At 39.1% G+C, this 23,776-nt stretch overlaps 4 protein-coding genes across 11 annotated transcripts in view; 3 read left to right on the plus strand and 1 right to left on the minus strand.

The window, feature by feature from the left end:
- Nucleotides 1-9,937: 9,937 nt before the first annotated feature.
- LOC113574204 (zinc finger C4H2 domain-containing protein) lies at nt 9,938-13,859 on the plus strand. Its single transcript, XM_027004961.2, has 5 exons — nt 9,938-10,122; nt 10,692-10,863; nt 12,360-12,532; nt 12,666-12,828; nt 13,097-13,859. The coding sequence occupies exons 1-5, from the start codon at nt 10,070-10,072 to the stop codon at nt 13,208-13,210; spliced, it is 675 nt and encodes a 224-aa protein (XP_026860762.1). The 5' UTR covers nt 9,938-10,069; the 3' UTR covers nt 13,211-13,859.
- Nucleotides 13,857-15,234, minus strand: LOC113574207 (uncharacterized protein C8orf48). Its single transcript, XM_027004962.2, has 4 exons — nt 15,048-15,234; nt 14,516-14,733; nt 14,082-14,234; nt 13,857-13,991 (listed from the first exon to the last, which is right to left on the minus strand). Exons 1-4 carry the CDS (start codon nt 15,052-15,054, stop codon nt 13,875-13,877), a joined length of 495 nt encoding a protein of 164 aa, XP_026860763.2. The 5' UTR covers nt 15,055-15,234; the 3' UTR covers nt 13,857-13,874.
- Nucleotides 15,235-16,141: 907 nt separating this feature from the next.
- On the plus strand, nt 16,142-18,298 carry asb12b (ankyrin repeat and SOCS box-containing 12b). 2 transcript variants are annotated; one of them, XM_027004948.2, is made up of 3 exons: nt 16,142-16,303; nt 16,485-17,341; nt 17,609-18,298. In XM_027004948.2, exons 2-3 carry the CDS (start codon nt 16,534-16,536, stop codon nt 17,740-17,742), a joined length of 942 nt encoding a protein of 313 aa, XP_026860749.2. In that variant the 5' UTR covers nt 16,142-16,303; nt 16,485-16,533; the 3' UTR covers nt 17,743-18,298. The 2 variants fall into 2 exon arrangements, with proteins under 2 accessions (XP_026860749.2, XP_026860750.2); XM_027004949.2 differs by lacking the exon at nt 16,142-16,303 and having other exon boundaries at nt 16,316-17,341.
- A 4,953-nt stretch (nt 18,299-23,251) lies between these two features.
- LOC113574182 (spermatogenesis-associated protein 13-like) overlaps nt 23,252-23,776 on the plus strand; it is a 31,811-nt gene continuing 31,286 nt past the window's right edge. For all 7 annotated transcript variants that reach the window (XM_035532181.1, XM_027004911.2, XM_027004915.2 and 4 more), the window contains exon 1: nt 23,252-23,509. The gene's annotated coding sequence lies outside the window, so the exon portion shown is untranslated. The remainder of the gene's footprint in view (nt 23,510-23,776) is intronic.

Raw genomic sequence — 23,776 nt, forward strand, 5'->3', positions numbered from 1 at the left:
GGGTGGAAATCCTGGCAGTGGATCTGGAACACACACACGCACACACACACACACACACACACACACATCCATCTTTCGGTAACACGCCTCCCCATAAGCGCGGACGTCCAAGTTACAGCACACAAACAAGAAAGTAAACCCTTGGATGATCAGAAACCAATGCATTAAGCATCGACTGGCATTAGCCATATTCTGCAAGAACACGAGCGGATTGTGATTAGTGTATACAGTGATGGGGCCAGGACTACCACCAAGGTATACCTCAAAATGTTGTAACACTAGGAGGAGTGCGAGGGCTTCCTTTTCAATAGTGCTGTAGGTCAGCTGGTGTTTCACGAACCTTCTAGAAAAATAACAAATAGGGTGATCTAGGCCTTGTGAGTCCTCTTGTAGGAGGACAGCACTGGTTCCACTACCACTGGCATCTACCTCAAGTGTAAAAGGACAAGTAAAATCAGGGGTTGCTGGAACAGGAGCGCTGCACAACAAAGCTTTCACTGAGTCAAATGCATCTTGACAGGGTTGCAACCATTCAAAAGGGGTTGTGTTACGAAGCAAATTTGTGAGGGGTAAAACAACATCAGAGAAGTTCCTAGAAAAGCAACGATAAAACCCTGCCATGCCCAAAAAGCGTCAGAGTTGTCTTTTCGTCTCTGGGGAAGGAAAAGACTTGATTGATTGTACTTTGGCATCAAGGGGACGCACACTACCACAACCCACCAGTTTCCCCAAGTTGATAACCTCACTCTTACCAAAATCACTCTTACCAAAGTTTTTTGAGATTAAGGGCATCCAGTAGCTTCTTAAAAACAAGATCAAGCAACTGTACATGTTGTTCCCAAGTGTGGGTATACACAACCACATCATCCAACTAGACTTCACAGGTAGGCATGTCACCTAAAACTATAGTCATCTAACACTGAAAGGTAGAAGGGGCATTTTTAATACCAAAAGGCATTACCATATATTGTAGGAAACAGTCAGGGGTAGCAAATGCTGAAATGTCAGATGCAAGAGTGGTTAATGGAACTTGCCAATATCCCTTAAGTAAATCAAGCTTATTTACAAAATTAGCTGAACCAATCTTATCCACACAATCTTCCATTCTAGGCATTGGGAAGGAATCAGAAACAGTAACTTCATTTATTTTTCTGTAGTCAGTGCAGAAGCGGTATGTGCCATCTGGTTTTGGCACCAGAATGCATGGGGGACACCAGGGACTAATACTAGTGATCGCAAGATGGTTTTCTAACAAATACTCAGTTTCTTGATTTAGCAATGTATGTTTCTAGGGATTGGTACGATACGGATGTTCTCTAATGGGTGAATCACAACCAACATCAATGTCATGTTGAAAGACAGTAGTACGAGTGGGAACATCTGAAAATAATGTGAGGTATTTCTGAATGAGACATGTGAGGTTGACTTGGGCTGCTAAGTGCAAGTCAGACAACTTTTCAGGGAGATGTGTTAATGCTTCCAAGTTAGGTGAGCACAAGGCAGCTCTGACCTAAATGCAAATCATTCTGTTCTGGGGCATATTCAGTAGGGGTTACAACAACTGATACAGAACAGCAAGAAGGGGATCCCAAACCAGTATGCTTAGTGCAGTCATGGTAGGGTGTCAATATGTTAATATGACACACACGTGACTTTTGTCATCATTATAGTGTAGCTATCACATAGTTGATGGGAGACAATTTAGACAGAATCACATAGGGACCAGAAAAACATGCACTGAGTGAAGAACCAGTATTGGGGAGAACAGCGAGTACTTTCTCACCAACCTCAAATTGTCTCGACTGCCTTTTTGTCATATTTAATCTTCATGGTCGTCTGAGAAGAACACAGATTCTTCCTGGCTATTTCTCGAACTACCTGTACCCTGTCACGAAACAAAGTCACAGACAAACACAGTAGGCTCAGACACAGGGGCTGACAGCCACTTCTCATGTAAGACCTTAAGAGGTCCGCGAACAGCATGTCCAAAGAGCAATGTGTTCTGGCTGAAACCAAGAGACTCATTCACAGAGTCACGGATGGCAAATAACAAAAGTGGGACTCCCTCATCCCAATCTTTATCAGATTCCAAGCAATACCTCCTCAGTATATTCTTAAAGGTTTGATGGAACCGTTCCAAAGCACCCTGAGATTCTGGGTGATAGGCGCTGGATACTTGATGTGGTATGTTGAGCTCATGGGTAACCTGGGTGAATAGATTAGACATAAAATTTGTACCTTGGTCAGACGGGATACATTTGGTTATGCCAAATGTGGTACAGAACTCAGTGCTTTGATCACAGCTTTTGACTTTAGGGAACGAAGGGGAATAGCTTCTCATAACAGCACACATCAAGGTAAAAAGATAATGATTCCCTGAGCATGTCTTTGGCAAGGGTCCAACACAATGAACTAAAACTCTTTCAAATGGTTCACCAACAGTGGGGATGGGACACAGTAGAGCAGATGGAACAACCTGATTAGGTTTCCCAACTAATTTACAGGTATGGCAGGTACCACAGTTCTTTACTACATCAGATCTAACTGATGGCAAGAAGAAATATTTTAAGATACCCTGAGTGGTCTTTCTGACTCCTATATGACCAGAGAGGGGACAATTGTAAGTTAATGACAGTACATGGGAGCGATACGACAAAGGAACCACTATTTGAGTCACAGAATCACATTCTTGGTTAGCAGCGAACAGAGCCTTTGTTCTCATTAAAACATGGTCCAGAATGAAATACTTGCTTTGATATCCTGAGGGTTTCTTTTTCCTATCAACCAGTTTAAAACAATGAGCTAGCATCTCATCAGACCTCTGAGCAGCAATAAGATCTGACCTAGACATCAGGTCATGCGAAATGATCGGAGCAGGTACAATATGGTTAGGATCACGAACAGTTTCAAAAACATCCGACTCATTAGAAGGGTTACTCATGAAAGTGTCTGATAGGGAAACATCACCTAACTTACATGCCTGAGCACGGGTCAACACACAGGCAGGGAACTGACTAAAATGATCAGGCTCAGACTCAACAGGGTTTTCCACCACTTCAGGTAAAGGAAACACAATACCACCAGCTATGTCATTCCCAAGTATAAAGGAAACTCCATTCACTGGCAATTCAGAACGAACAACCACCTTAATAACACCAGTGTAATTGTCTGAACATAAAAACATATTGTGCAGCGGTAGCCTAAGTATGCCTAACTCAACGTCTTGAACTAGGATATCACTGCCATAATAGGTCTTTTCTGAAAATGGCAACACACTTCAAAACCAGGGATACATTGCTTGAATTCCTTTACAAGCATTAGCTCTTTCAGTTAATCAAACATGTTAACACCACTGGCTGAGCACCATCCTTCAAACAATAGTTTTTTCTCTCACAAATTCAGTGAAAGTCTGGTTGGGGTTTTTTACTAGCCACCTAAAGTTTTGTCTGTATGCCTCTGGAACCAACTTGTAGGCTCGGAGAACAGTGGCTTCATAGTCTAAACTCTGAGTTAGCAAAGAAGACACTTCTTGTGCTTTGCCCACTAGTTTGCACTGTAGCATTAACAAGCATAGGTCCTTCGGCCATCTCAGAGACGTTGCGATGTGCTCAAATATCGGAAAATAGGCGTCCACCTCATTTTCCCTGCAAACAGACACAAAGCCAATTTGACGACTGGCATCAAATTTGTCAGCAGCGGGAGTAGAGTTGGTTGGGACCAAGGCCATTCCAGGAGAGCATGGTTTAGGGACCAGAACAAATTCCCGTGACGGGCTGGCTGGCATAGGTGAGGTAAGCTTCCGAGGAAGAGGCACCAACCTCTCGGGACCCATACACATCCTCATCAGCGTCACGTCCTTGTCCGCCTCAATCTGTACAGCCCTAACACGCAATAGTTCTTGCTCCTGTTTTTTTTATCTCCAGCTCCTTCAACTTCATCACTAGCATAGGCTCTACCCCAGGTAATAGAGACATACCGGGATCTATATGTAGACCAGCCTCAGAGTCGTTGACTACCTCTGCCACCGGCGAACACTGAGCTGAGCCCATCGCAACACCCATCGGGCTACCCCCCTCAGGCAAAATCCCATCATGAACAAGACAAGACTCCAACACTAACTTTATGTCCCTCTTAGGCGCAGCACAAGGAACTATTACATCAAAGAAGTCAGTTATAAGCAACAGGCCAACCTTGCAGTACTTATCAAACTGTTCAACAGATGGACAGTTCACAAGCTCCATCAACTCAAAACTTGCCATTATGTTAAACTCAAACGCAGCAATTCCAACAACAAAACACAACAAAAACACAACCACCCCTGCCACAAGAAAAAAACACCAACCAGACAAGCAAAAGCAAAGCAACACACCGACCAGCAGAACAGACACAGGCCAGAAAAATCCTGGATGAGCCCCAAATTGTATAATTATTCTTCAGTCATTCACTGCAGTCATTTAGAGTACATTATCAGAGTACTCTACTATTTAGACTACATTATCAGAGAACTCTACTATTTAGATTACATTATCAGAGAACTCTACTATTTAGATTACATTATCAGAGAGCTCTACTATTTAGACATTATCAGAGAGCTCTGCTATTTAGACATTATCAGAGAACCCTACTATTTAGACTACATTATCAGAGAGCTCTACTATTAAGACTACATTATAGAGCTCAACTATATAGTCAGGAAAATGTTTTAATCCAAACTTCCCCTCATTTTTGATATGGAGACTAACTGAATGACTGGACAACACACTGGATATCATCAGAGAAAACAATCACATGGCTTCAATCACATGGATTCATGGATTTTATTTGTCCCTCCCTAACCGCACATTCTCTGCATGGACCAGAGAGATCTGATCTTAAGGTCTGTGAAAACAAACAAAAAAGAAATCCTCAAATAATAAATCAACAAAGTCCCTAAAAAGTACTGTTCAAAATCATGTTATTATTACGGTTACACTTTACTGATTCTCCCAAAAATCAAAATTGTATCAGTACAATATGATTATCAGGCACACAACAAAACAATGCAGTAAGAAATGTTACAACTGCAATAAAGATTATTTTTAAGATTATTTCAAGATTAGGCTTGTGACTAAGTATTAATTTATCACAGCACTACACATGTTTTATTTTTTTAGCTTTGTGTGTACAAAGTCTTGACGTACTAATAGCGTGCTAATATAATTTTTTTTAAATGTTATACCTTGCTTCAATAAAAAAAAGTCCAAAGATCTCCATGTAATTAATACAGGATGCAAATTTCTGTCTGCGATGGTGTCCAGATCCCCAATCAACGTAGACTTCATGAATTCATTAATATTATGGACTTGAATCAAGTTTTAGGTCATTTTGGTGTTTTGTGCCTGGGGATCAGAATGATATTTATCTTACTCTTCTCTTCCATTTTTTTAGCCTCTCCTTCCTTCTTCTTCTTGGCATCTTCCAACAGGGAGATCTTGGATGTTATCCCAGCCAAATCTATGGTCTTTGTAAAGAAAAGAGAAGTCAGATAACATCTTTTTACATGGTAGCATCGGATGCAGTGGTGTAAAGCATGCCAACACTGGACTCTAGAGCAGTGGAGACGTGTTCCCTGGAGTGATGAATCACGCTTCTCTGTCTGGCAATCTGATGGACAAGTCTGGGTTTGCCGTTGCCAGGACAACAGTACTTGTCTGACTGCATTGTGCCAAGTGAAAAATTTGGTGGAGGGGGTTATATGGTTGGGGTTGCTTCTCAGGAGTTGGGCTAGGTTCCTCAGTTCCAGTGAAAGAAACTGTTAATGCTTCAGCATACCAAGAGATTTTGGACAATTTCATGCTCCCAACTTTGTGGGAACAATTTCGGGAGGGCCTCTTGCTGTTCCAACATGACTGCGCACCAGTGCAAAAAGCAAGGTCCATAAAGACATGGATAAGTGAGTTTGGTGTGGAGGAACTTGACTGGCCTGCACAGAGTCCTGACCTCAATCTGATAGAACACCTTTGGGATGAATTAGAGTGGAGACTGTGAGCCTGTAATTCTTATCCAACATTAGTGTCTGACCTCACAAATGCGCTTCTTGAAGAATCGTCAAAAACTTCCATAAACACACTCCTAAACATTGTGGAAAGCCTTCCCAGAAAAGATGAAGCTGTTATAGCAGTAATGCTAGCATTGGCAAAATTTCATGAAATATTATGGGCAACATGGGACTGTATACACTAACCAGACACTATATTAGAAACCTTTATTTATTAGAAATTGTAGTTGAAGACTAGTTCATGTCTTGCTAAGCACAATTTGTATTAGTTATCTGCTAACTCTTTATCACTGGTCATATTCTGGCAAAAGGAAAGTTGCTGGATGGATATATCTGCTTGGTAGAACAGTCTCAACCCAGCAATTATACTGACACATGCAAAAACTCCAACAACACTGCTGTTCCTGATACACTCATACAGGCACAACACCCACTACTATGCCACTACCATGTTGGTTAAAGTGATTTGTTGAGAATGGTTTGCCATGCAAAGGACGTTGGAATTTGCTGACTAACACATGGAACAGATACATGGTCTACAGTTTTTAACTGGACACCTTTAAAATGCACATATAAGATAGGTGTAGCTAATGAAGAGCTCAGTGAGAATAGGTACTTCATGAACTGTTTCTAATGAAATCAGCTTTGAGTGTATGTATGAGTTAATAGGTGCATTAATAAAGAATAGATGCAGAAAGAATATAATACAGGACAGGACAAGTAAGGAGTGGGGTGAAATGTGGAGTCTCCAAGGGAGGGGGCTTTGTGTAAACTAACAAGGCTGTTGTATAATAGAAGGCACTACAGTTCTACAGTGTTGTTTATTGATTTGTTTTACAGTACCTTGCTAGACCATTGTGCTATTCATGCTTGCTCTTTAATCATCTTATGCTGCTCCAAGACTCTTACCATATATAGCACATAAAAAAAACACTAAACATATAGACTTGATGCCTTGCAAAACACTTCAAAACAGGTTTCAGTGACATGAAGAGAGTCTGAAGATATAGCTAACACCTCTGTTGTAGCAGCTTGACATGGCACATATATCCTGGCACATGGTTGTCCATGCTGCCATGTTTGGTTTGCACAGTGTAAAATACAAACAGCATGGCAGTCTCTGGTGGGCAGTAGATGTTGTCATTCAAGATGGCCTCCTTCACTTGCAGGAAGAAGGGCCTCTGTGTAGCCTCATGGATCAGCTCCTCAGCCACATCCTCAGGGTAGATCTTTGCTCAGAACTCGAGAACTGGTGGGTTTTCCTTCCTCACGTCTTGTACTGTCACATAATGGATTGTATAGAAGTAACAAAACCAAATGAAGTTAAGGTATGTACTCACATGCACTATAAATTATTTTTGAAACATATGTTATTATATAGTTCTAAAAATTGTATTTTCCCCCCTGTAGCACTGTCGTGATAGGCCGGTCTGCCAGCAGGAGGGAGATGTCCACTCATGATAGCGATCACTCCACTTCCCAGCCTTGCTCCCAACCCCCAGAGTATTTTATTGTGTGCACCTATCCTCACTAATTGTGTGTCTATTTAAACCCACAGGTACACAAAGACAATATTGCACCTTAGTTGACTATCCCTCAGCATTGCTGGTGAACGTCGCTGTGCTTCCTTCAACCCAAGGATTACCTTGTGTGTTTTGTTTATTTAGCTCTTCAGTTCTTTATTATCTATGGATAATAAAACACACTTCCCCGCAACCCCGCCTCTCGTGTTCTCTGAGCTGCCTGCGTCACAAGCACCTTCTTTTTCTCATATTTTGTTCTTTGTGTGTGTCTGTGTGCTGCATGTGGCAAATCATTTTGGAGGAAGCATGAAGTTCAGATGTACCATATGATCATTATCATGATTTCTGAATTTTAAGTGTCTTATTTTGATGTCAGCTTTACAGTTTGACACATGACAAATATTTAACTTCCCCCATATATTTTTAGTATTTGAAATACACTCTTGGTCAAAAGGCTGTTTGCCAGTTGTGCTTGGCTGGATTGCAAGCCCAAACTCAGTGTCCATTGTGGGAACTCTCTGCCAGGTTGATCTGTGGATAAAAAGTCAAATGCATAAAACATTGTTTAAAACTCATGGGGCAGTAATTTGTTAGGTCATACACTATTACTGGCTATTTAGCTGATTAGGGATTATGCTGTCAGATGTTAAAAATATAATGAAGTTATACATGTCGAACTGTAAATGTATGTATTCCAGTTTTAACCTGTCAAATAAAAATACACTTTATTAATAGTAATACATTTTGCGGTGATCATCAGTGATCATATTCTTGAAAAACTGTAAAGTTGCTAGATTCTAGTGGTTCTTATTGCCACAATGTTAATAAAAGATAATTAATTATTCAGCTACACAAAGAATCAAACATAGACCTTCCCCTGTATATCAACTACAGAGAGAATTGAAAAAACCTTAAAAAAGATTTTTTTTTTAAGTATCCAAAAAGCTGACACTATAGATACCACTAATGGTTTTCATTTTCATTGTCTCACATATAACATATTTCATTTTCATTTCACAGACTTTAAATGCCATCTAAATACCGACATTATTTTTTGCATCATGCAACATCACGTATATAGCCAAATAAATGTGGTTAATTAGTTAATATGCATGTTTGGTTTAAAAATGTCACATTAATTAAAAATGTTGTAATAAATGTCATTCTGAAATCAAAGTTCAAAGTTTTAATTTGTCACATACATAGTCATACATTAACTATGTCACGTTAATGTCACATCACATTAACTATGTAACTATATAAATATGCTGAAAAATACCCTCCAATATATTACTATTAGAAGAAGCATAAACTACAACAGTACTTACTGACATTTTTATTTTTAGTTGTTCCACTTTGCTGTAAACTTGTTCCCCTGAGAAACCTGCTTCTAAGTCATTTGAAAAGGCTTGAAATATTTACTGGGATAATGATTAATTACAATAACTAAAAATAAAGAAAATTAAAATCACTGGTAGAAATCAAGTCTTTCTTGTCAACTTCAACTTCAGATATTTGGAAGCTGCTTTATTTTACAATCTCACATAATAGGTAGCTGCTTTGGGTTGCAGCCGACAAAGCAGGGTTAGTGGAGTAGAATACAGGTCTGCCAGGTCTGTCTATTGTATTACCACGCCAGGTACTGATGGGGAGTCCACTGACTTGCTCATCATGCACCAGAGTTTGTGATGAAGAATCTAATCCCTTCACACTAGGTGACATCACTCCATCTACTTATGTGCATTATTTATGTACAGTAATTAATAAAGTTAATTTTAGAAGCCCTAGATACTTTTTGATATGTTTTTGAGATTTTTTTAGTGAATCTATAAATAATTGTTGTGGAAATGTTTACATTGCATTTTTTGATGTAATACATAAAGATGTAGTCTTGTCACAGATTCTCAGTTATAAGAAAAGAGAAAATGGATAACACAGAACATGTGAATGGATGGCCATGGCTGACAGGTGAGGTCAGTAGATGAGACCCATGAACCCAGGATGTTTTATAAATGTACCCACCGCTCTGTTAGCTGCAAAATGTTATAAGTTAACCAGCCCTTTGTGCTGCTAAATAAACTACTTTCATCCTTTAAATCCCGGGGCAGCTGTGGAATCTCAGTCTTATACTGCTCTAACTGTTAATCCTATAATATTACTTATATATTCAGATGTTCCTACTGTTTACCAAAATATTATTATTTTGTGTCTAACCACAAAGTAAATTTTAAAAGGATTTGTTTAAATCATATGTATGTGTTTAAAGAGCATCAGAAACATTAAATTAGTTATGATTCAGTTATCTTTTAACAAATCTCGCTGAAAGTACAGAGCACGCGAACGCATCACAGCCGGCTGCTGTTGACGCGTGCGTAGATGTGTACGGCCAGCTATTGGTTGTGTTCACATTGTATTTATCATTTACAGTGGCATTTTTGGTTAAATCGATAGCTAGATAGCTAGTGAATTAGGACATTCTGCGGAAACGTCCAGGATATAAGATTACATCATGTCAGACGAGCAAGAAATAATGTGTAAATTAGAGAATATTTTGGAAATAAGGTAACAAAGCCTTCTGTCTTCATTCAGTGGTAGCCAGAGAGCTAGCTAGCTAAGTTAGCATGGCTTTGTACGTCTGTCTGATTTGGATATTGTTTAATAGTTTGGTTAGGTGCGCTAGCTATCGACAGTGCACACTGTATTTACACGTACATGTTTGAGAACTGCGTTTTGTCCAAAATGAGCTGAATTTCGTCAATTATTATATAGCTAGCTATCAGGATTTTTGTAGCTATACAGTAAACTCGCTAGCTAGGTATTGTAGCTATATTCTACATTTGTTTGCCAAACAAAGGGCACAGCTAGCTAAAATTGCTAACATTAGCAACTGAAATGAATAACATGTAACCTGCATTCCGCCACACAATACACTAATAAGTGAGAGATGGAGATGCAAGATTTATGCGGCTGTGACAGGGGGAAAAATCTAGTTTATATACTGCGTTTCAAACTTAAAGTTTTGAAGCTGTTTTTTTTTTTTTTTTCCCCCCCAAAAAAATTACATTACAGAAATCTTACTGGATGATTTTAGAAACGTTCACTTCTATTGTCCATGTTCAAACATGTTTTAGGAACAAAACACTTCAGATGGAGAAGATCAAATCCCGGCTAAAGAGCGAGTTCGAAGCTTTGGAGTCTGAAGAGAAACATTTGAGAGAATATAAGCAGGAGATGGACCTGCTTCTCCAGGAGAAGATGGCCCATGTGGAGGAGCTGCGACTTATTCATGCTGACATCAATGTGGTGTGTGATCAATTTAAACTGTCTATTCATTTGCATCTTATATTACCTGAGATTTAAATGAAATTGCCAGTAAGGTCTTGACTTTAGATTGTTTTAAGCAACTGGAGAATCCTGTGAATTCACTTAAAATTACTGACCAGTTTAGACTTACAGGCTGCAAAACCCATGTGAATTTTTAGTTATCTTAAAATGGAAATGTACACATTTGATGGGCAGAATGAACACTATCCTTTTGATAGATGGCTCTAAATAGGAAAACATTTTCCATGATAACTGGTAGTTTTGTAATCTTTACAGTCCCCATGGATTTTGGATGGGGAAAGATATGCACAGTAGAAAAATCCCAGCAAAGGAAACAGTGTAGCTGCTCTTCTGTTCCTCACTGCCTTGCATCTGCACAAAATTGGTGATGAACCTGAGCACAAATAAAATTAGTAGAATTTGCACTAAACACAGAAAGAGTTTTATTCTGCACATAATAAATATTATTCAATATTTATAAATATTATTAACTATACAGAAAATTCACAATACACCAACTGGAAATAGGAAAGCTATTTATTGGGGATTGTCCGAGCTTTTCCTATATCTCAGGTAAGTTGGTAATAAAAAAAAAAAGACAAAGCCTGTCCCCTATATAAACTGAAGACAGCTATCTGTTTTTCTTCAAAATGTTATTCTTATTGGTTAGCTTTGGGAATATTTGGATTTTGTATGTATGTTTAAGTCATTTCTATGGAGACCTCAAAGAAAATAAAATATATTTAAATCCTAGTGCCTGCTGGAGAGGCAAGTATAAAGTCTGGCTCTAGACAGAGAGGTTTTGTATTGTGACAGTTTTACTTTAAAAAAAAAAAATTGTTACCCACACCTTAATAAAATGTTTCTTTCCCATCATTTTATCATTGTGCATGGCACAACCTTGCTGATAGCAGATAGCCACTTTGCAGCTTCTCACTGGGCTTAAACACATTGCTGTCAATAAATAATTATAATTATAATTATAGTTATAATTAGGTTTCTCTACCATATTCTTAATTCACACTATAGTCTTTGTGTATCTGAATGTTTATTCAGAACATTTTGAATATAAATTGGCTTAATATTATCTTGGTTCTTTGATACTACTTGCTACTTCTGCAGCTCATCCCAAGCAGTAGTAATCATCCACACAAATAAGTATATAAAACTTGAATATATTGTGAGTTCCATTTTTAAAAAGGATGCTGATTAGGGTTTTTGAAGGTGTAAATGATTGTTATCAAGCCAAATAAAAATCTACAGAGATGCTGCAAGTTTCTCTGTACTGAAGTGATTTGTGAGGTTGTGCTAGTATGATGAGAAACAAGCATTTTAATAAAGAATTATTTAAAAAATAGTGAAGTTGTTCTATAAATGGGCCCACATATGCTGGGTAATATCGTTTTGGGGCCCATTTTGATATGTGGGCGCTGTTTATATGAGTGAGCTGAAACGTCTTATTCTTTGAACACAAGATGGAGAGCACTATCAAGCAGTCAGAAAATGATCTGAACAAGCTGTTGGAGACCACACGCCGTCTCCATGATGAGTACAAACCACTGAAGGAACATGTGGATGCTCTCAGGATGGCTCTTGGCTTAAACAGGCTACCTAATCTTAATGAAGAGGAGGAGAGACTCTCACTAGAGTGGGTGTTTTGTTTTTTTGTTTTTTTCATTCAAAGAAGTATCTTTACGCTGTGGTCCAAAGTCAACTATGCTGCATGTGCAACAAATGGAAGTAACCTCAAGCATGAAATGTGTTTCTGTTTTCCCATCTAGTTACTTTGAAAAGCAAAAGGCTGAATGGCAGAAGGAGTCGCATGAGCCCATCATCCCTGAGTCTCTTGCAGCGGCTGCAGCTGCTGCCCAGCAGCTGCAGGTCTCCAGGAAACAAGATGCCCGACAACCAGCCACCTTCAGACAGCAGCCTCCACCCATGAAGGTCAGCACTCAGATTGTTTTACATGTACATTTGTCAGATTATTTTATTTAGTATCTTTGATCAGTATGTTTTCTCTAGCAACCGAACCATTAACTGCGGTGTTGCTGGACTTACCAGTGGAAATTTATATTTTTTTACCCCACAAAACCAAAAGCTAGATTCATTATTGTAATTATTGTAATTTACTTTAGTGTTTTAAACATTGACCATCACTGGATACTATGTAAAGAGTGAGCCTTTTTATTGATTAATTCGTTGGTCTCCGCAGGCATGCCTATCTTGTCACCAGCAAATCCATCGCAATGCACCCATCTGTCCTCTGTGTAAGGCAAAGAGTCGTTCTCGGAACCCAAAGAAACCCAAGAGGAAACCTGATGAATAATTAATAACTATGTAACTTGCTGTTTTTAACCATAAGCGGTCTTTTATTAGCTCAAGATATTTAATGTACACAGTTAACTGAATCTTTTTTTGTGATGTAGTTCCTTAAGTATATATGCTGTAGATTTTTTAGACAAGCTTTTCAATACAGTATTGAATTTACTTCATAATTCTCATGCCTAAATAATTTCAGTTGGTTAACATTGTGTGCTGATAAGGAAAATGAATGTATATGTTTTACATTCAGCATGCCTCATTACATAGTAATACCAAGTAATAGTCATGTAGTTTATAAAAAAAAAAAATCTTTTACTAGCATCAGAAATGTAAAACTTTGAAGGGGTTTGCATACTTAAATATCACACAATTTATTACATTAAAGAAAGATGTGTATTAGTTTACAACATGAGTAATGAAGTTGCTAATATTTGACTTGAATTTTTTACGTGCATGTTTGCTGTCCTTAATATTTTAGTAATATTTCAGACTGTTGATTTGATTACTTTAACCTTGATAAAGAGTGAAAGTCCTTCTAATGGTTACTGACAAGCGTTAAATATTGTTGTTTTTATCAGTGTTGTTTTTTACCTGTGTTATGTGTTGTACAGTGCAGTAATTTCTTCAGTAAAAACCCAAAACCTGAGAAATTATGTAAGTGAAGCCTTTCATTTATTGTTATGTAATTTGTGTCTTTCACTTAACAGTTTCTTCCATATTTCACCTGGCTCATCTGAGGGCTTGGGTATATACTTCAACATCTCCCCGAGTAGGCAAACAGTGTCCTAAAACACACAAAGACTCATCAATCAGTCTGAACCCCACCAAACTGCCCTTAATTTTTTTATTGCAGTTTTTGTTATGGTACTGCTTACTTTATTGCAGACATGGTCCTGAATTTTGTCCTCCAATAGGTGGGTCTGAAGCTGACTCTTCTTATTTCTCATAAAAAAGTCTAGTGCCAGGTCAGCTCGTTTAGCCAGGCAGGCAGTGCAGCGGGAGGGCTCATGGAAGTCCTGCTCAGCCCCCTACCGATCCGTTCCGCATGAATAATAGAATAATTGGAAGTTTACATGTTAACGGGCTTGTGCAACACTAAAACGTTTTTTAATGGTGTTTTTAGTCTTTTGCATTGACAAGAAAAGGAAGACACTTTGGAGGGAACCAGGATTCAAATAAGCATTTCAGCTCTTTAATTATTTTATTTATTTATTTATTTACTGTAGTTTGCAATGTCTTATGTAATACTGTATCAGTATAATGTTATTTTAGGCAACATTGCAACTGGATTAAGAGAAACAGTTCTTACCCTCCTCATCTCTTCTCTGAAAGCCTTCAGCCTTAACATGCATACAAGATGTTCCGGTACATTCTGTTCAAGAATGGCCTCTTTTGGCGTGATTATATGTTTCCTCTGCTTGTGCTTTTGTTTACATTCAAGCAAATCTTTCTGTTGCTTAATGTGCTGAATCTGTGTCTTACCATACTCTCGTAGTGCAGCTTCGTTTGCTTGCTGTGCTTTCTTATCTGTGGAGGGCAAAACTAAACATTGTTATACGTTTTCTCTCACCACTTCATTTACTGTCCTCTTCTTTGTGTTAAAATTAATTAAGAATTATACAAATGTACACAATTAAACATGTCACACAACTCAAGTACCCAAATCCTTTTTTAAAAAGCAAATGAAACACAGGAAGGAGGATGTATTTAACTTCCCATCAATGCTGCCATTATGCTCTCACACATGTTAATAGGGTCACAGTATTATCACACAGCGCAGTGTGCTTTTAAATAACATGAGCATATTCATGTATTCTATAATTTCTTTTGGGTTCTCTCACCATTCATTATGCTCTTTATAGCTTAAACTTTTTAAAACAGCTTTCTTCGCTTAAACATTTTCATGTGGGTATGATAGCTAATATATACAGTAAATATGTAGCTAGCTACGATGTTACTACTTTGAACGTTTAGCTTTGCTCAAGCAACCATGTTTACATACGTTTCCGCCAAAGATGATTACGCGCTCTTCTTTGACACAACAAACCATGGCCATGAAACACTAATGTTAAATGACTTACTGCCATCTACCGTTACGGAGTCATAACACGTGCCTGTTCGAAATCGCAAAGAAATGGAAAGCAAGAAGATAAACGTATATTTTAACGTAAGCCTCGTGACTGTTCAGGAGCTTTATTATTGAGGAATAATACTTCCTTTCTTATGTTACTTAATGGTAAATTTTCTAGGACATTTTCTTATCAAAGCAAGGCAAATCCTGTCACCTAATATACACATGTAGCAATGTGTAGATTTGTATTTTTTTATTTTTTTTTTAGCAAAAATGTGGGGAGTAAGCAAAGCAAACAAACAAGTAAACAGAATCACATTCTAGAGGAGGCAAGGGGGCAGGACCATCTGCCAATGAAGCATGGAGGTGCATCAGCAGCTGATTGTCATCTATTGCTTGTTGGAGCTAAACAGCTGCTCACCTCATGCGAATGGTTGCTTTAGTGTCAGGCAGAGGAACATAAAGAATTTAGCATGCTGTAAAAGCTTGTGCCATTGTGGGATTGCATTTTTTAATTTCTTGATGTGTATGCTTACAAACAAACAAACAAACAAACAAACAAACAAACAAACAAAAATCCCTTTCTCCCAAAATACCTTATTACAATTACAACAATAAAGAAAAGATTAGGCCAAGTTTGTACTGTCACAAAACTATATGTCTGATTCACCATGGACACTAAATGTTACTGTCTCCAACACCCTCCCGCCGTCACTCATGTCCACCGTAGCTTCCACAACTCTATCACCTTTCTAATTATAAAGCCCCACACCAACCCTCCAAGAATGGAAGTTTAGGCAGACCCATCTGTGCCCTAAAATTAGCACCTCTTGGTGACCAGGCCTCCCAGAGCTGTGTCAGACTGACATACACTGCTTCCACTTATAAACGTCTGTGTCCCTGAAACCACACTGTGACTACATACTACCCTTTTCATTTCAGAATAAAAGGATAATATATTTGAACTATAGGCATGCTAGCATAACTGTCCAATTTGGAACTCGACAACAGCACAGGGTCTTTCAGGTAAGTGCTAAGGCACTTTTCAGGTCTTGCTATAAATGTTATGTTTTAATATGTTGCATTGGCTGTCTTTAAAAAATACCTTTTTTAAATACTGTGAATAAAGCAAATCATTTCCAAATTAAGTTCTGATATTTGATTTTGCCTTAAAGTACTTGGTAACAAGTAAAGTTCATTTCCCAAGTTTACTTTAGAGTTCATTTGCTGAAGACTCTGGCTAAGTTTGCCAGAGAATGATTTTGCAAAGTCCCAGCAACATGAGTCTCATGGATATTTCCAAGATTTTTTCCCTCCTCCAACCCAAAGAGGATGAGGAGGATGGCTGCCTGCGGCTGACCCAGGCCATTGCCAGCGACGATGACAAGCTCCTGGCCGAGCTTCTCTCTGAGGAGCAATACCGACAATGCATCAACAGCCGCAGCGGCTGGGGCATCCCTGGCACGCCGCTGCGCATGGCGGCTGCCCATGGGCACCTCAGATGCCTGGAGGTTCTGCTGAGTCATGGGGCTGATGTGGACAGCCTGGACGTCAAGGCCCAGACACCCCTTTTCACTGCTGTCAGCGCCAAGCACCTGGACTGCGTTGCCGCCTTGCTGAAGGCTGGTGCTGACCCCAACGGCAGCCCATACAACAACTGCTCACCTGTGATGACCGCCGCCAGGGAGGGCGATGTGGACATCCTGAGGGAGCTCCTGCAGCATGGTGCCGAGGTGGACGTCCGTGCCAAGGTGCCGGATTGGGCATCGAACACCACAGCCTGTCGAGGGCCCCTCTACATGTCCGCTGTTTATGGGCACCTGGACTGTTTCAGACTGCTGCTCCTGCACGGGGCCAGTCCAGACTACAACTGCACGGAGGAGAAGATGTTGGCTAGGGTCAAGCAGCCAAAGACAGTGCTGGAGATGTGTCTTAAGTATGGGTGCGGGGTGGAGTACACTCAGCTGCTCATAGACTTTGGAGCAAATGTTTTTCTCCCAACAGTAAGTACAGACAAGTCAACCAAGCAGAATGAGTCTGTCATACTGTTGCTCAAAGAAAGAGGTAAGCTTGTTCACACCACACATTCTCTTTATTTATCTCATGAATAAAAGCCTGCTGTAAGTTCTTAAATTATCAAGCAGAGCTTTGATTATTTGCTTTTAATTACATAAATCTGCTCATCTGTCTCTGGGTTAAGTTAAAATATTTTTACTATTAAGATTCAAAGATATTTTTCTCATTCTCTATTTTTTTTTACATCAGAATTTTGATGTGTGATTTAAAATTTTTTTTTTTTATGTGTGATCAGAATTTTCCTTCTATTTGCAGTTTGCCCCAAAACACTGATGTCTCAGACACGACTTGCAATATGGAAGTACCTTGCTATGGCAAACAAAGTATGTGCTATCGACTGCATGGATATTCCACAAGTGCTGAAGAACTATTTGAAACACATCACATGATGTTACGCTAAAGCTAATGTCAGGCATGTATCTCTCTCTTCAACTATTAGTTTTAGTTTTTGTACTATTTTCTACCTTTTTATTGTTTCAGTGCAATTCACTCATGAGTTGGGTTCATGATATGTTATGTATAATAATGTATTTATTGACTGTGTACACAATAACTTATTAAAATAAAGGCATTTTAACATTTACATTACTGGAGTATAGATATTGAAGAGGTAATCAAAAAGCTGATATGAAGGGGCAGAGGATTTCTAGTAGCGATCTTTAAGCTATGCATCCCATGTGTGGGATCCCTTGGTTTGGCAGTAAGTCAAAGCTATGTATAACTATGTATAACTATAGCTATGTAAAACTTTTTTAAAGCTTGTATACATCCTTTAATTAATTCAGAATGATTAATATATAGAAAAGAAAGAAACAAAATAGAATAGGCAGTCATAAAGAAAAGCAGTAGCTTGCTTGTATTCTGAACCCCAAACTCAGAACGTTTTTGTGACGTCCATTTCATATGGTCCCCTCGTAACAGCAAAACAAATAGATTGTTATCGAGCACAGAGACGTTGAACCTTGCCTTCTTTGCCCCCTAGTGGGCAGTGCCATTACTACAGCATGAAGTGTGCCCTTACTGCCACAGGGTGGTGCTCTTTAATAACCCTATTCACTGAGTAGTGATCCCTATTATTATAGGCTTTGTTATTTTATGAAATCTTTCAGAGCTTATTTACTTGACAGTACCTTTGTTTGATTTAGATGTATGTTTGGTAGGTAGGTCACCAGATGTATGTATGTTGTTTTATGGATTAAAGCACATTATATAATGCAATAGTCTACCTAACTTACATATTAAAAATATATAATTGTGTGATTTTTTTTTCTTTACATAGTTTCCATTCTCAAAATACAGGAACCCTTTCTTTTGTTATTTTTAATGTGTGTGTGTGTGTGTGTGTGTGTGTGTGTGTGTGTGTGTGTGTCTGCGTGTGTGTGTGTGTGTGTTTGCATGTTTAAAGACAAGAAATAAACAACAGCTGGAAGGCACACAAGTACATAGTCATAAACTCCAAGAGGATACAACCTTTGCAAAATCTTTGTAATTGAAACGTTAGATAATTGCTGGTTTTGCAAAACAAAGAGTTTTTGTTGTTGGTGGAATCATTTTAAAAGCCTAGCTTGAATCCTCTATAGCCAGATTTCTGCTTGGTCTGCATACTGCTCCTTCTGTTTGATTAAGTTAGCTAGCATTTGATTGTTTAAAAAAGGTCATATATGGCATTGCAGTTGGAGTAGTTCATTTGTTACCCTCCAGATTTTGAAACATGACAGTGTGAGAGAGAGGGGGCAGACTGACGATATCTCAAAAAGGAATTTTACAGCATTATGAAGTTTTTCACCAAATAGGTCACATGAAGAACTTCTCCACTCCCTGAGGACTGCCTTTTGTTGCATTGTCTCTCCAAGCATACCAGGGGCAAGAGGGCACATGGTGGGGGTTAGAGAACATGGACACTTTTCCCAGGAATATGCCAACCCCTTGGAAAAAAACTCCTAACTTCCTGCTTTAGGCTGTAACACTAAGTGAATGAGAGGGCATATAAAGGATGGAGGTATTGGGTGGTGAAATGAAAACACAGAGAGACAGAAAGATGGATAGAGGGATGAAAAGAGGGAGGCAAAAGCAACGAAGTGGTGCAGGGAAGGCTGTTTAATTGATAGGCATAATAACCCAGTACCAACACCCACTACAACAATAAACACGACAATTAAGAAGCAGACACCCTTGGACAAATCCCATATATTTCATCACTGCCTTTTGTTTGTGGCAGTGTATTAGTTCTCTACAATTCAAGCTTCTCTCATTAAGAAAGTGTTTCCAATTCTACAGCAGATCACACAAGACCTCAATTCCTTACTTCTACCAAACATCATTTGCTATAAGGAACAATACTGGATATTTCAGAGATGACTTAAATACTCAAAGATAAATCTTAGCTTCTTTTGTGATTCAGATGTGCCATTTTGCTATTTAAGAAAGTCATTTTTGAAGGCAAGAAAATGTAATAAGGGAAGGAAGCTCATTTTTCACAGGAGGACAGCATGAGCTTCTGTACAGGTGTTGACCTGTAAACCCTGAGCCATGGCTTGTAGCCAAATGATAGACACAGTGATAGGGAGAACTGGCAGTACAGATAACTATAATGCACTGGATTAACAGTAGAATTTACTCAAATGCTGTAAGTAGGCCACATTTCACTGACGTCATGCTACAGTAGACAATCTTCAAACTCAAAGGAATAAAAGGAAAGGAATTAAAGAGACTAAACATGGAAATTAATACTGATTTTAATTTCAGAACAGTGGGTTAATGTGACATTCTGCAACTTATGTTTTAAACTGATGCCCTGTCAGAATAATTAAACCACTTTAATATGATACTACATGGTATACTACAATATGAGTAACAATAGAGAAATTAACATACTTCTCAAAAGATGCTAATGTATGGCACTGCCACAACACTAAGTGTAAGAGAATGTTACATTTCATCCTTCTTTCTTAGTCTCTTTGGAATGGAATTCCTAAAAAATGTCTCACTTCCTTTGCAAGCCATGAAAAAGGAAGTATAACCATGTTTATTGCAGGCTGACTTCCTGTTTTTAGATTCTCCCAGATACCATGTGGCTAAAATCCACTACTGTCTTAACGAAGGCAGAGTCTCTGTTCATCCTCTGCTGGATTGCAATCACATGATTCTTGTACCATGGGGATATGTTCTGTTAAACTCTAGGAGCCAGGTTTTCACCCTCAGGCCATGGTGGAGGAAGTCCCTTCAGGCCATGCCTTCACACACACATTCGCCATTCAGGGTGGCCACTTGTCTTCAAGTAATGTCAGACATTTCCTTCATGCGCTCATCTGCGAATAAAACATCTGGACTGAGACTTTATTCATGCCTCTGGTTAGGTGCCGGGGACTTTCATGGGATGTCTGCCAGATGGTTTATATGTGTATAAGTATTTGAATGCAAGCTTGTAGTAAACATCTTTTGAAGTTTTGTAGTTGTCTCAAGACTACTTCTGTATGGAAGTAGTACATTTTGGGACAAATGTAATGATCACCTAAGAGTGCTCCAAGTGTACTCTACAAGTTCAAATATTATTCTCTCAGCACTTTAGAGTGCATGTGTCATAATGGTATCGTTTTTCTGAAGCACACCTTCACCTGGCCATGGGGAAGAGAGGCATCTTAGAGATTTATATTCACTAATATGTAGAGTTCTTGACATTACATCTGAACCTCTTTGGCTTATCTCAAGAGCCTTTGCACAAAGTGGTCTTTACTCAGAACTCCCTGAACAAGAAGCCCACCGAATAGTCCTGGAGCTTGCGAATATAAATCTTGTGAAGAGGAATCTAATATGTGACTCAGGGGAGGCCGTGAGGATGGGTTGGTGTTGTGGACCCGGGAACACTCCGGGCTATGGGAAGAATGTGCTTCTCTGACAGGGAGCATGCCAAGAATGTGAGTGTAATTTTATCTAAATCCCTGTGTAGCAGCCGGCGATTACCTGCGTGCCCTTTCACGGTGATAGTCACGTGGCCTATCCTGGGGCGTAGGTAGGGGCGCTTGGCCTGCTATTCGTGGTTATTAGCAAATACTTCTCGCAACCATCACAGCAGGAATTCTGACATATAGCGCTAACAAAGTGATAAGGCCAGGCTGCCACCGCGTCATCACAGCAAAGCCGACGCGTTTTGGGTTTGGATCGATATGGCCGGTGTTTTACAGGTTGTGCCACGCTTTCACGTTGTGCTCGCCTCTTATTTTTAGCTCTGCTACACAATTACTGCTGAAACAATTATGGGTCAAAACTGCGCTGGTTGTTTTGCTCTGCTTGTGCTGTGAAAGCACACGGCCGAGACTGTGTCACAGGAAGCCGAGGAAGACGCCAATTGTTCTAAAAAATGAAAAAGTGATGACATCATTTCGAAGAGGTGTTCTCTAAACAAACTTTCAGGATGGAGATAACGTTAGAATTGGTAAACAAGCACGCATAGGTTTGAATGTGACATTCAAATTCAAATATGTATTCTGTAAACTCTCCTTTCTGTTTTCATTTTGATTTGTTGTCCTGCAATACATCAAAAATAATATTGAAATATTGCAATGTTTAGTAACTTTGCAGAATACACTTTTTCATAATAATTCTCTCCATCTTCCTTCAACAAAGTCAAAGTCCATAGCACCGCCCCGGCCCCCACCTCCCGGTAGTGTTTTATTTTTTCCCATTGAAGTAGATGTTGTGTCTTGCCTTCGCTTAAGGGAAAAGGCTGAAATCAGGAGTGTTCGGCTGTCCAGGATGTGCATTGTGACAAGAATGGACAGCAGGAAAGCCGGCCGACCGTGTTAAGGAAGCGGGCTGAATGCAAAGTGCTTGGGAAGTGGGCCTCTCTGTTTGAGACCTACGTCAAGATGAAGGCACGCGCGAAGACAGCGATTTCGCACATTGATACCCTCTAACCAAAGTGATGCGCTGATCACATAACCAATGGCATTAGTTAATGTGAGCTTCAAGGCTTCTTGATTACAATTTGTCATTGAGTATCTACGAGCTTAAGAAAATCACTGACATGTCATATTTAACATATTCATTGTAATTGATTATTTTACTTGTGTAGTGATTGGCTTGATATCATAATGATCTCTCGGCCTTTAATCTCAGCACCTATCATTTCATTCTCAGCACATAGCATTTCGTATTAATACAGTGGGTGGCTGCATGTTTTGTGTCATGAAATGTCCATCCCAGCTATATGATGATGACAAACATGAGTACATAGAGGGACAGAAGCACAATTACCTTAGTGGTCACACAGAAGCAGGGGAAAGCGTGTATGGCATAGATATTTACATACGCTCAGTCAGGCTTCCTGTCTTTGTCAAGTTGAGAGCATTTTTTTTTGTCCCATTGATGTAAGAGCCATTCTTTCCTGTGTAAAGGGGAAAAAAACCATATGATTACAATAGGACCAAAACAGGACAAAAGGGAAATGTTTAAATATATGTAGGCTCGGCACATCTTCTCACTGGGCTATAGTTAATGTGTTCATTTTTCTGTATTATGACTCTATTTTCCGTGTGAATGTCCAGATGAAAATATCTCATGACATCTGATGTGTCGTGGCATACATGTCCTGAATACAAATACTGAAATTACATAGTTCAATTTATAAACTGTTTAACAGTTTAATTCAGTTGGCTATGAAGGTAGTTTTTATCCGTCTACACTTTAGCGATAGTGTTCTCTTGTACCGTTTACTGTACACAGTTGATGCTACTGTAGAACGGTAGCGAAAATAAGTGGGAATGGACTGCTGACTTAAGAGGAATAGGGCGTTGTGCGAACAGTGTGTGTGTGTGTGTGTGTGTGTGTGTGTGTGTGTGTGTGTGTGTCTGTGTGTGTGTGTGCGCGTGCTCGCGTGAAGCGCTTGTTGCATATCTTAGTGTCGGCGTCTGTTCAGCCTCTTAGCCTCTTCAGGGCAAGAGTTCAACAGTTTTACAATGCCGCAAAATCACTTCGGATTGTTCTTTGGGAAATTGCAAAAACTGTAACGTTACAAAATATTTTAACGGATTTCCGAAATGTCTGCGACTCTGAGATGGAGCTTCAGAGTTTCTGGCAAAATTTCTAATCGGAATTTTCATATTCCGAACTAGTATTTACCTCCCGCGTTTGGAATTCCAGGAAGAAGATTTATCTAAGGTATGGTTTTGATATGAATAAATTTCTTAATATCAGTAGGCTATGCCGTTTTTGTGATAGTTACGAAAATATTAGTTGATGATAGATTAAAAACAGTGATCTATTTTTGAACAAGTGCGTTATTATAGTTTAGAAGGGAAGGCAATTTAGGGTCGATAGACAATGCAAAATTGTATGTGAAGTATGAAGTGGACATTTACGTTACTTTCGATCGGGTTCGCACCACTGAAAAAATTACCCAGTTTAACAAATCAAGGTGAATGTAAG

The sequence above is a fragment of the Electrophorus electricus genome, chromosome 12 (assembly GCF_013358815.1).
Source record: "Electrophorus electricus isolate fEleEle1 chromosome 12, fEleEle1.pri, whole genome shotgun sequence".
NCBI lineage: Eukaryota > Metazoa > Chordata > Actinopteri > Gymnotiformes > Gymnotidae > Electrophorus > Electrophorus electricus.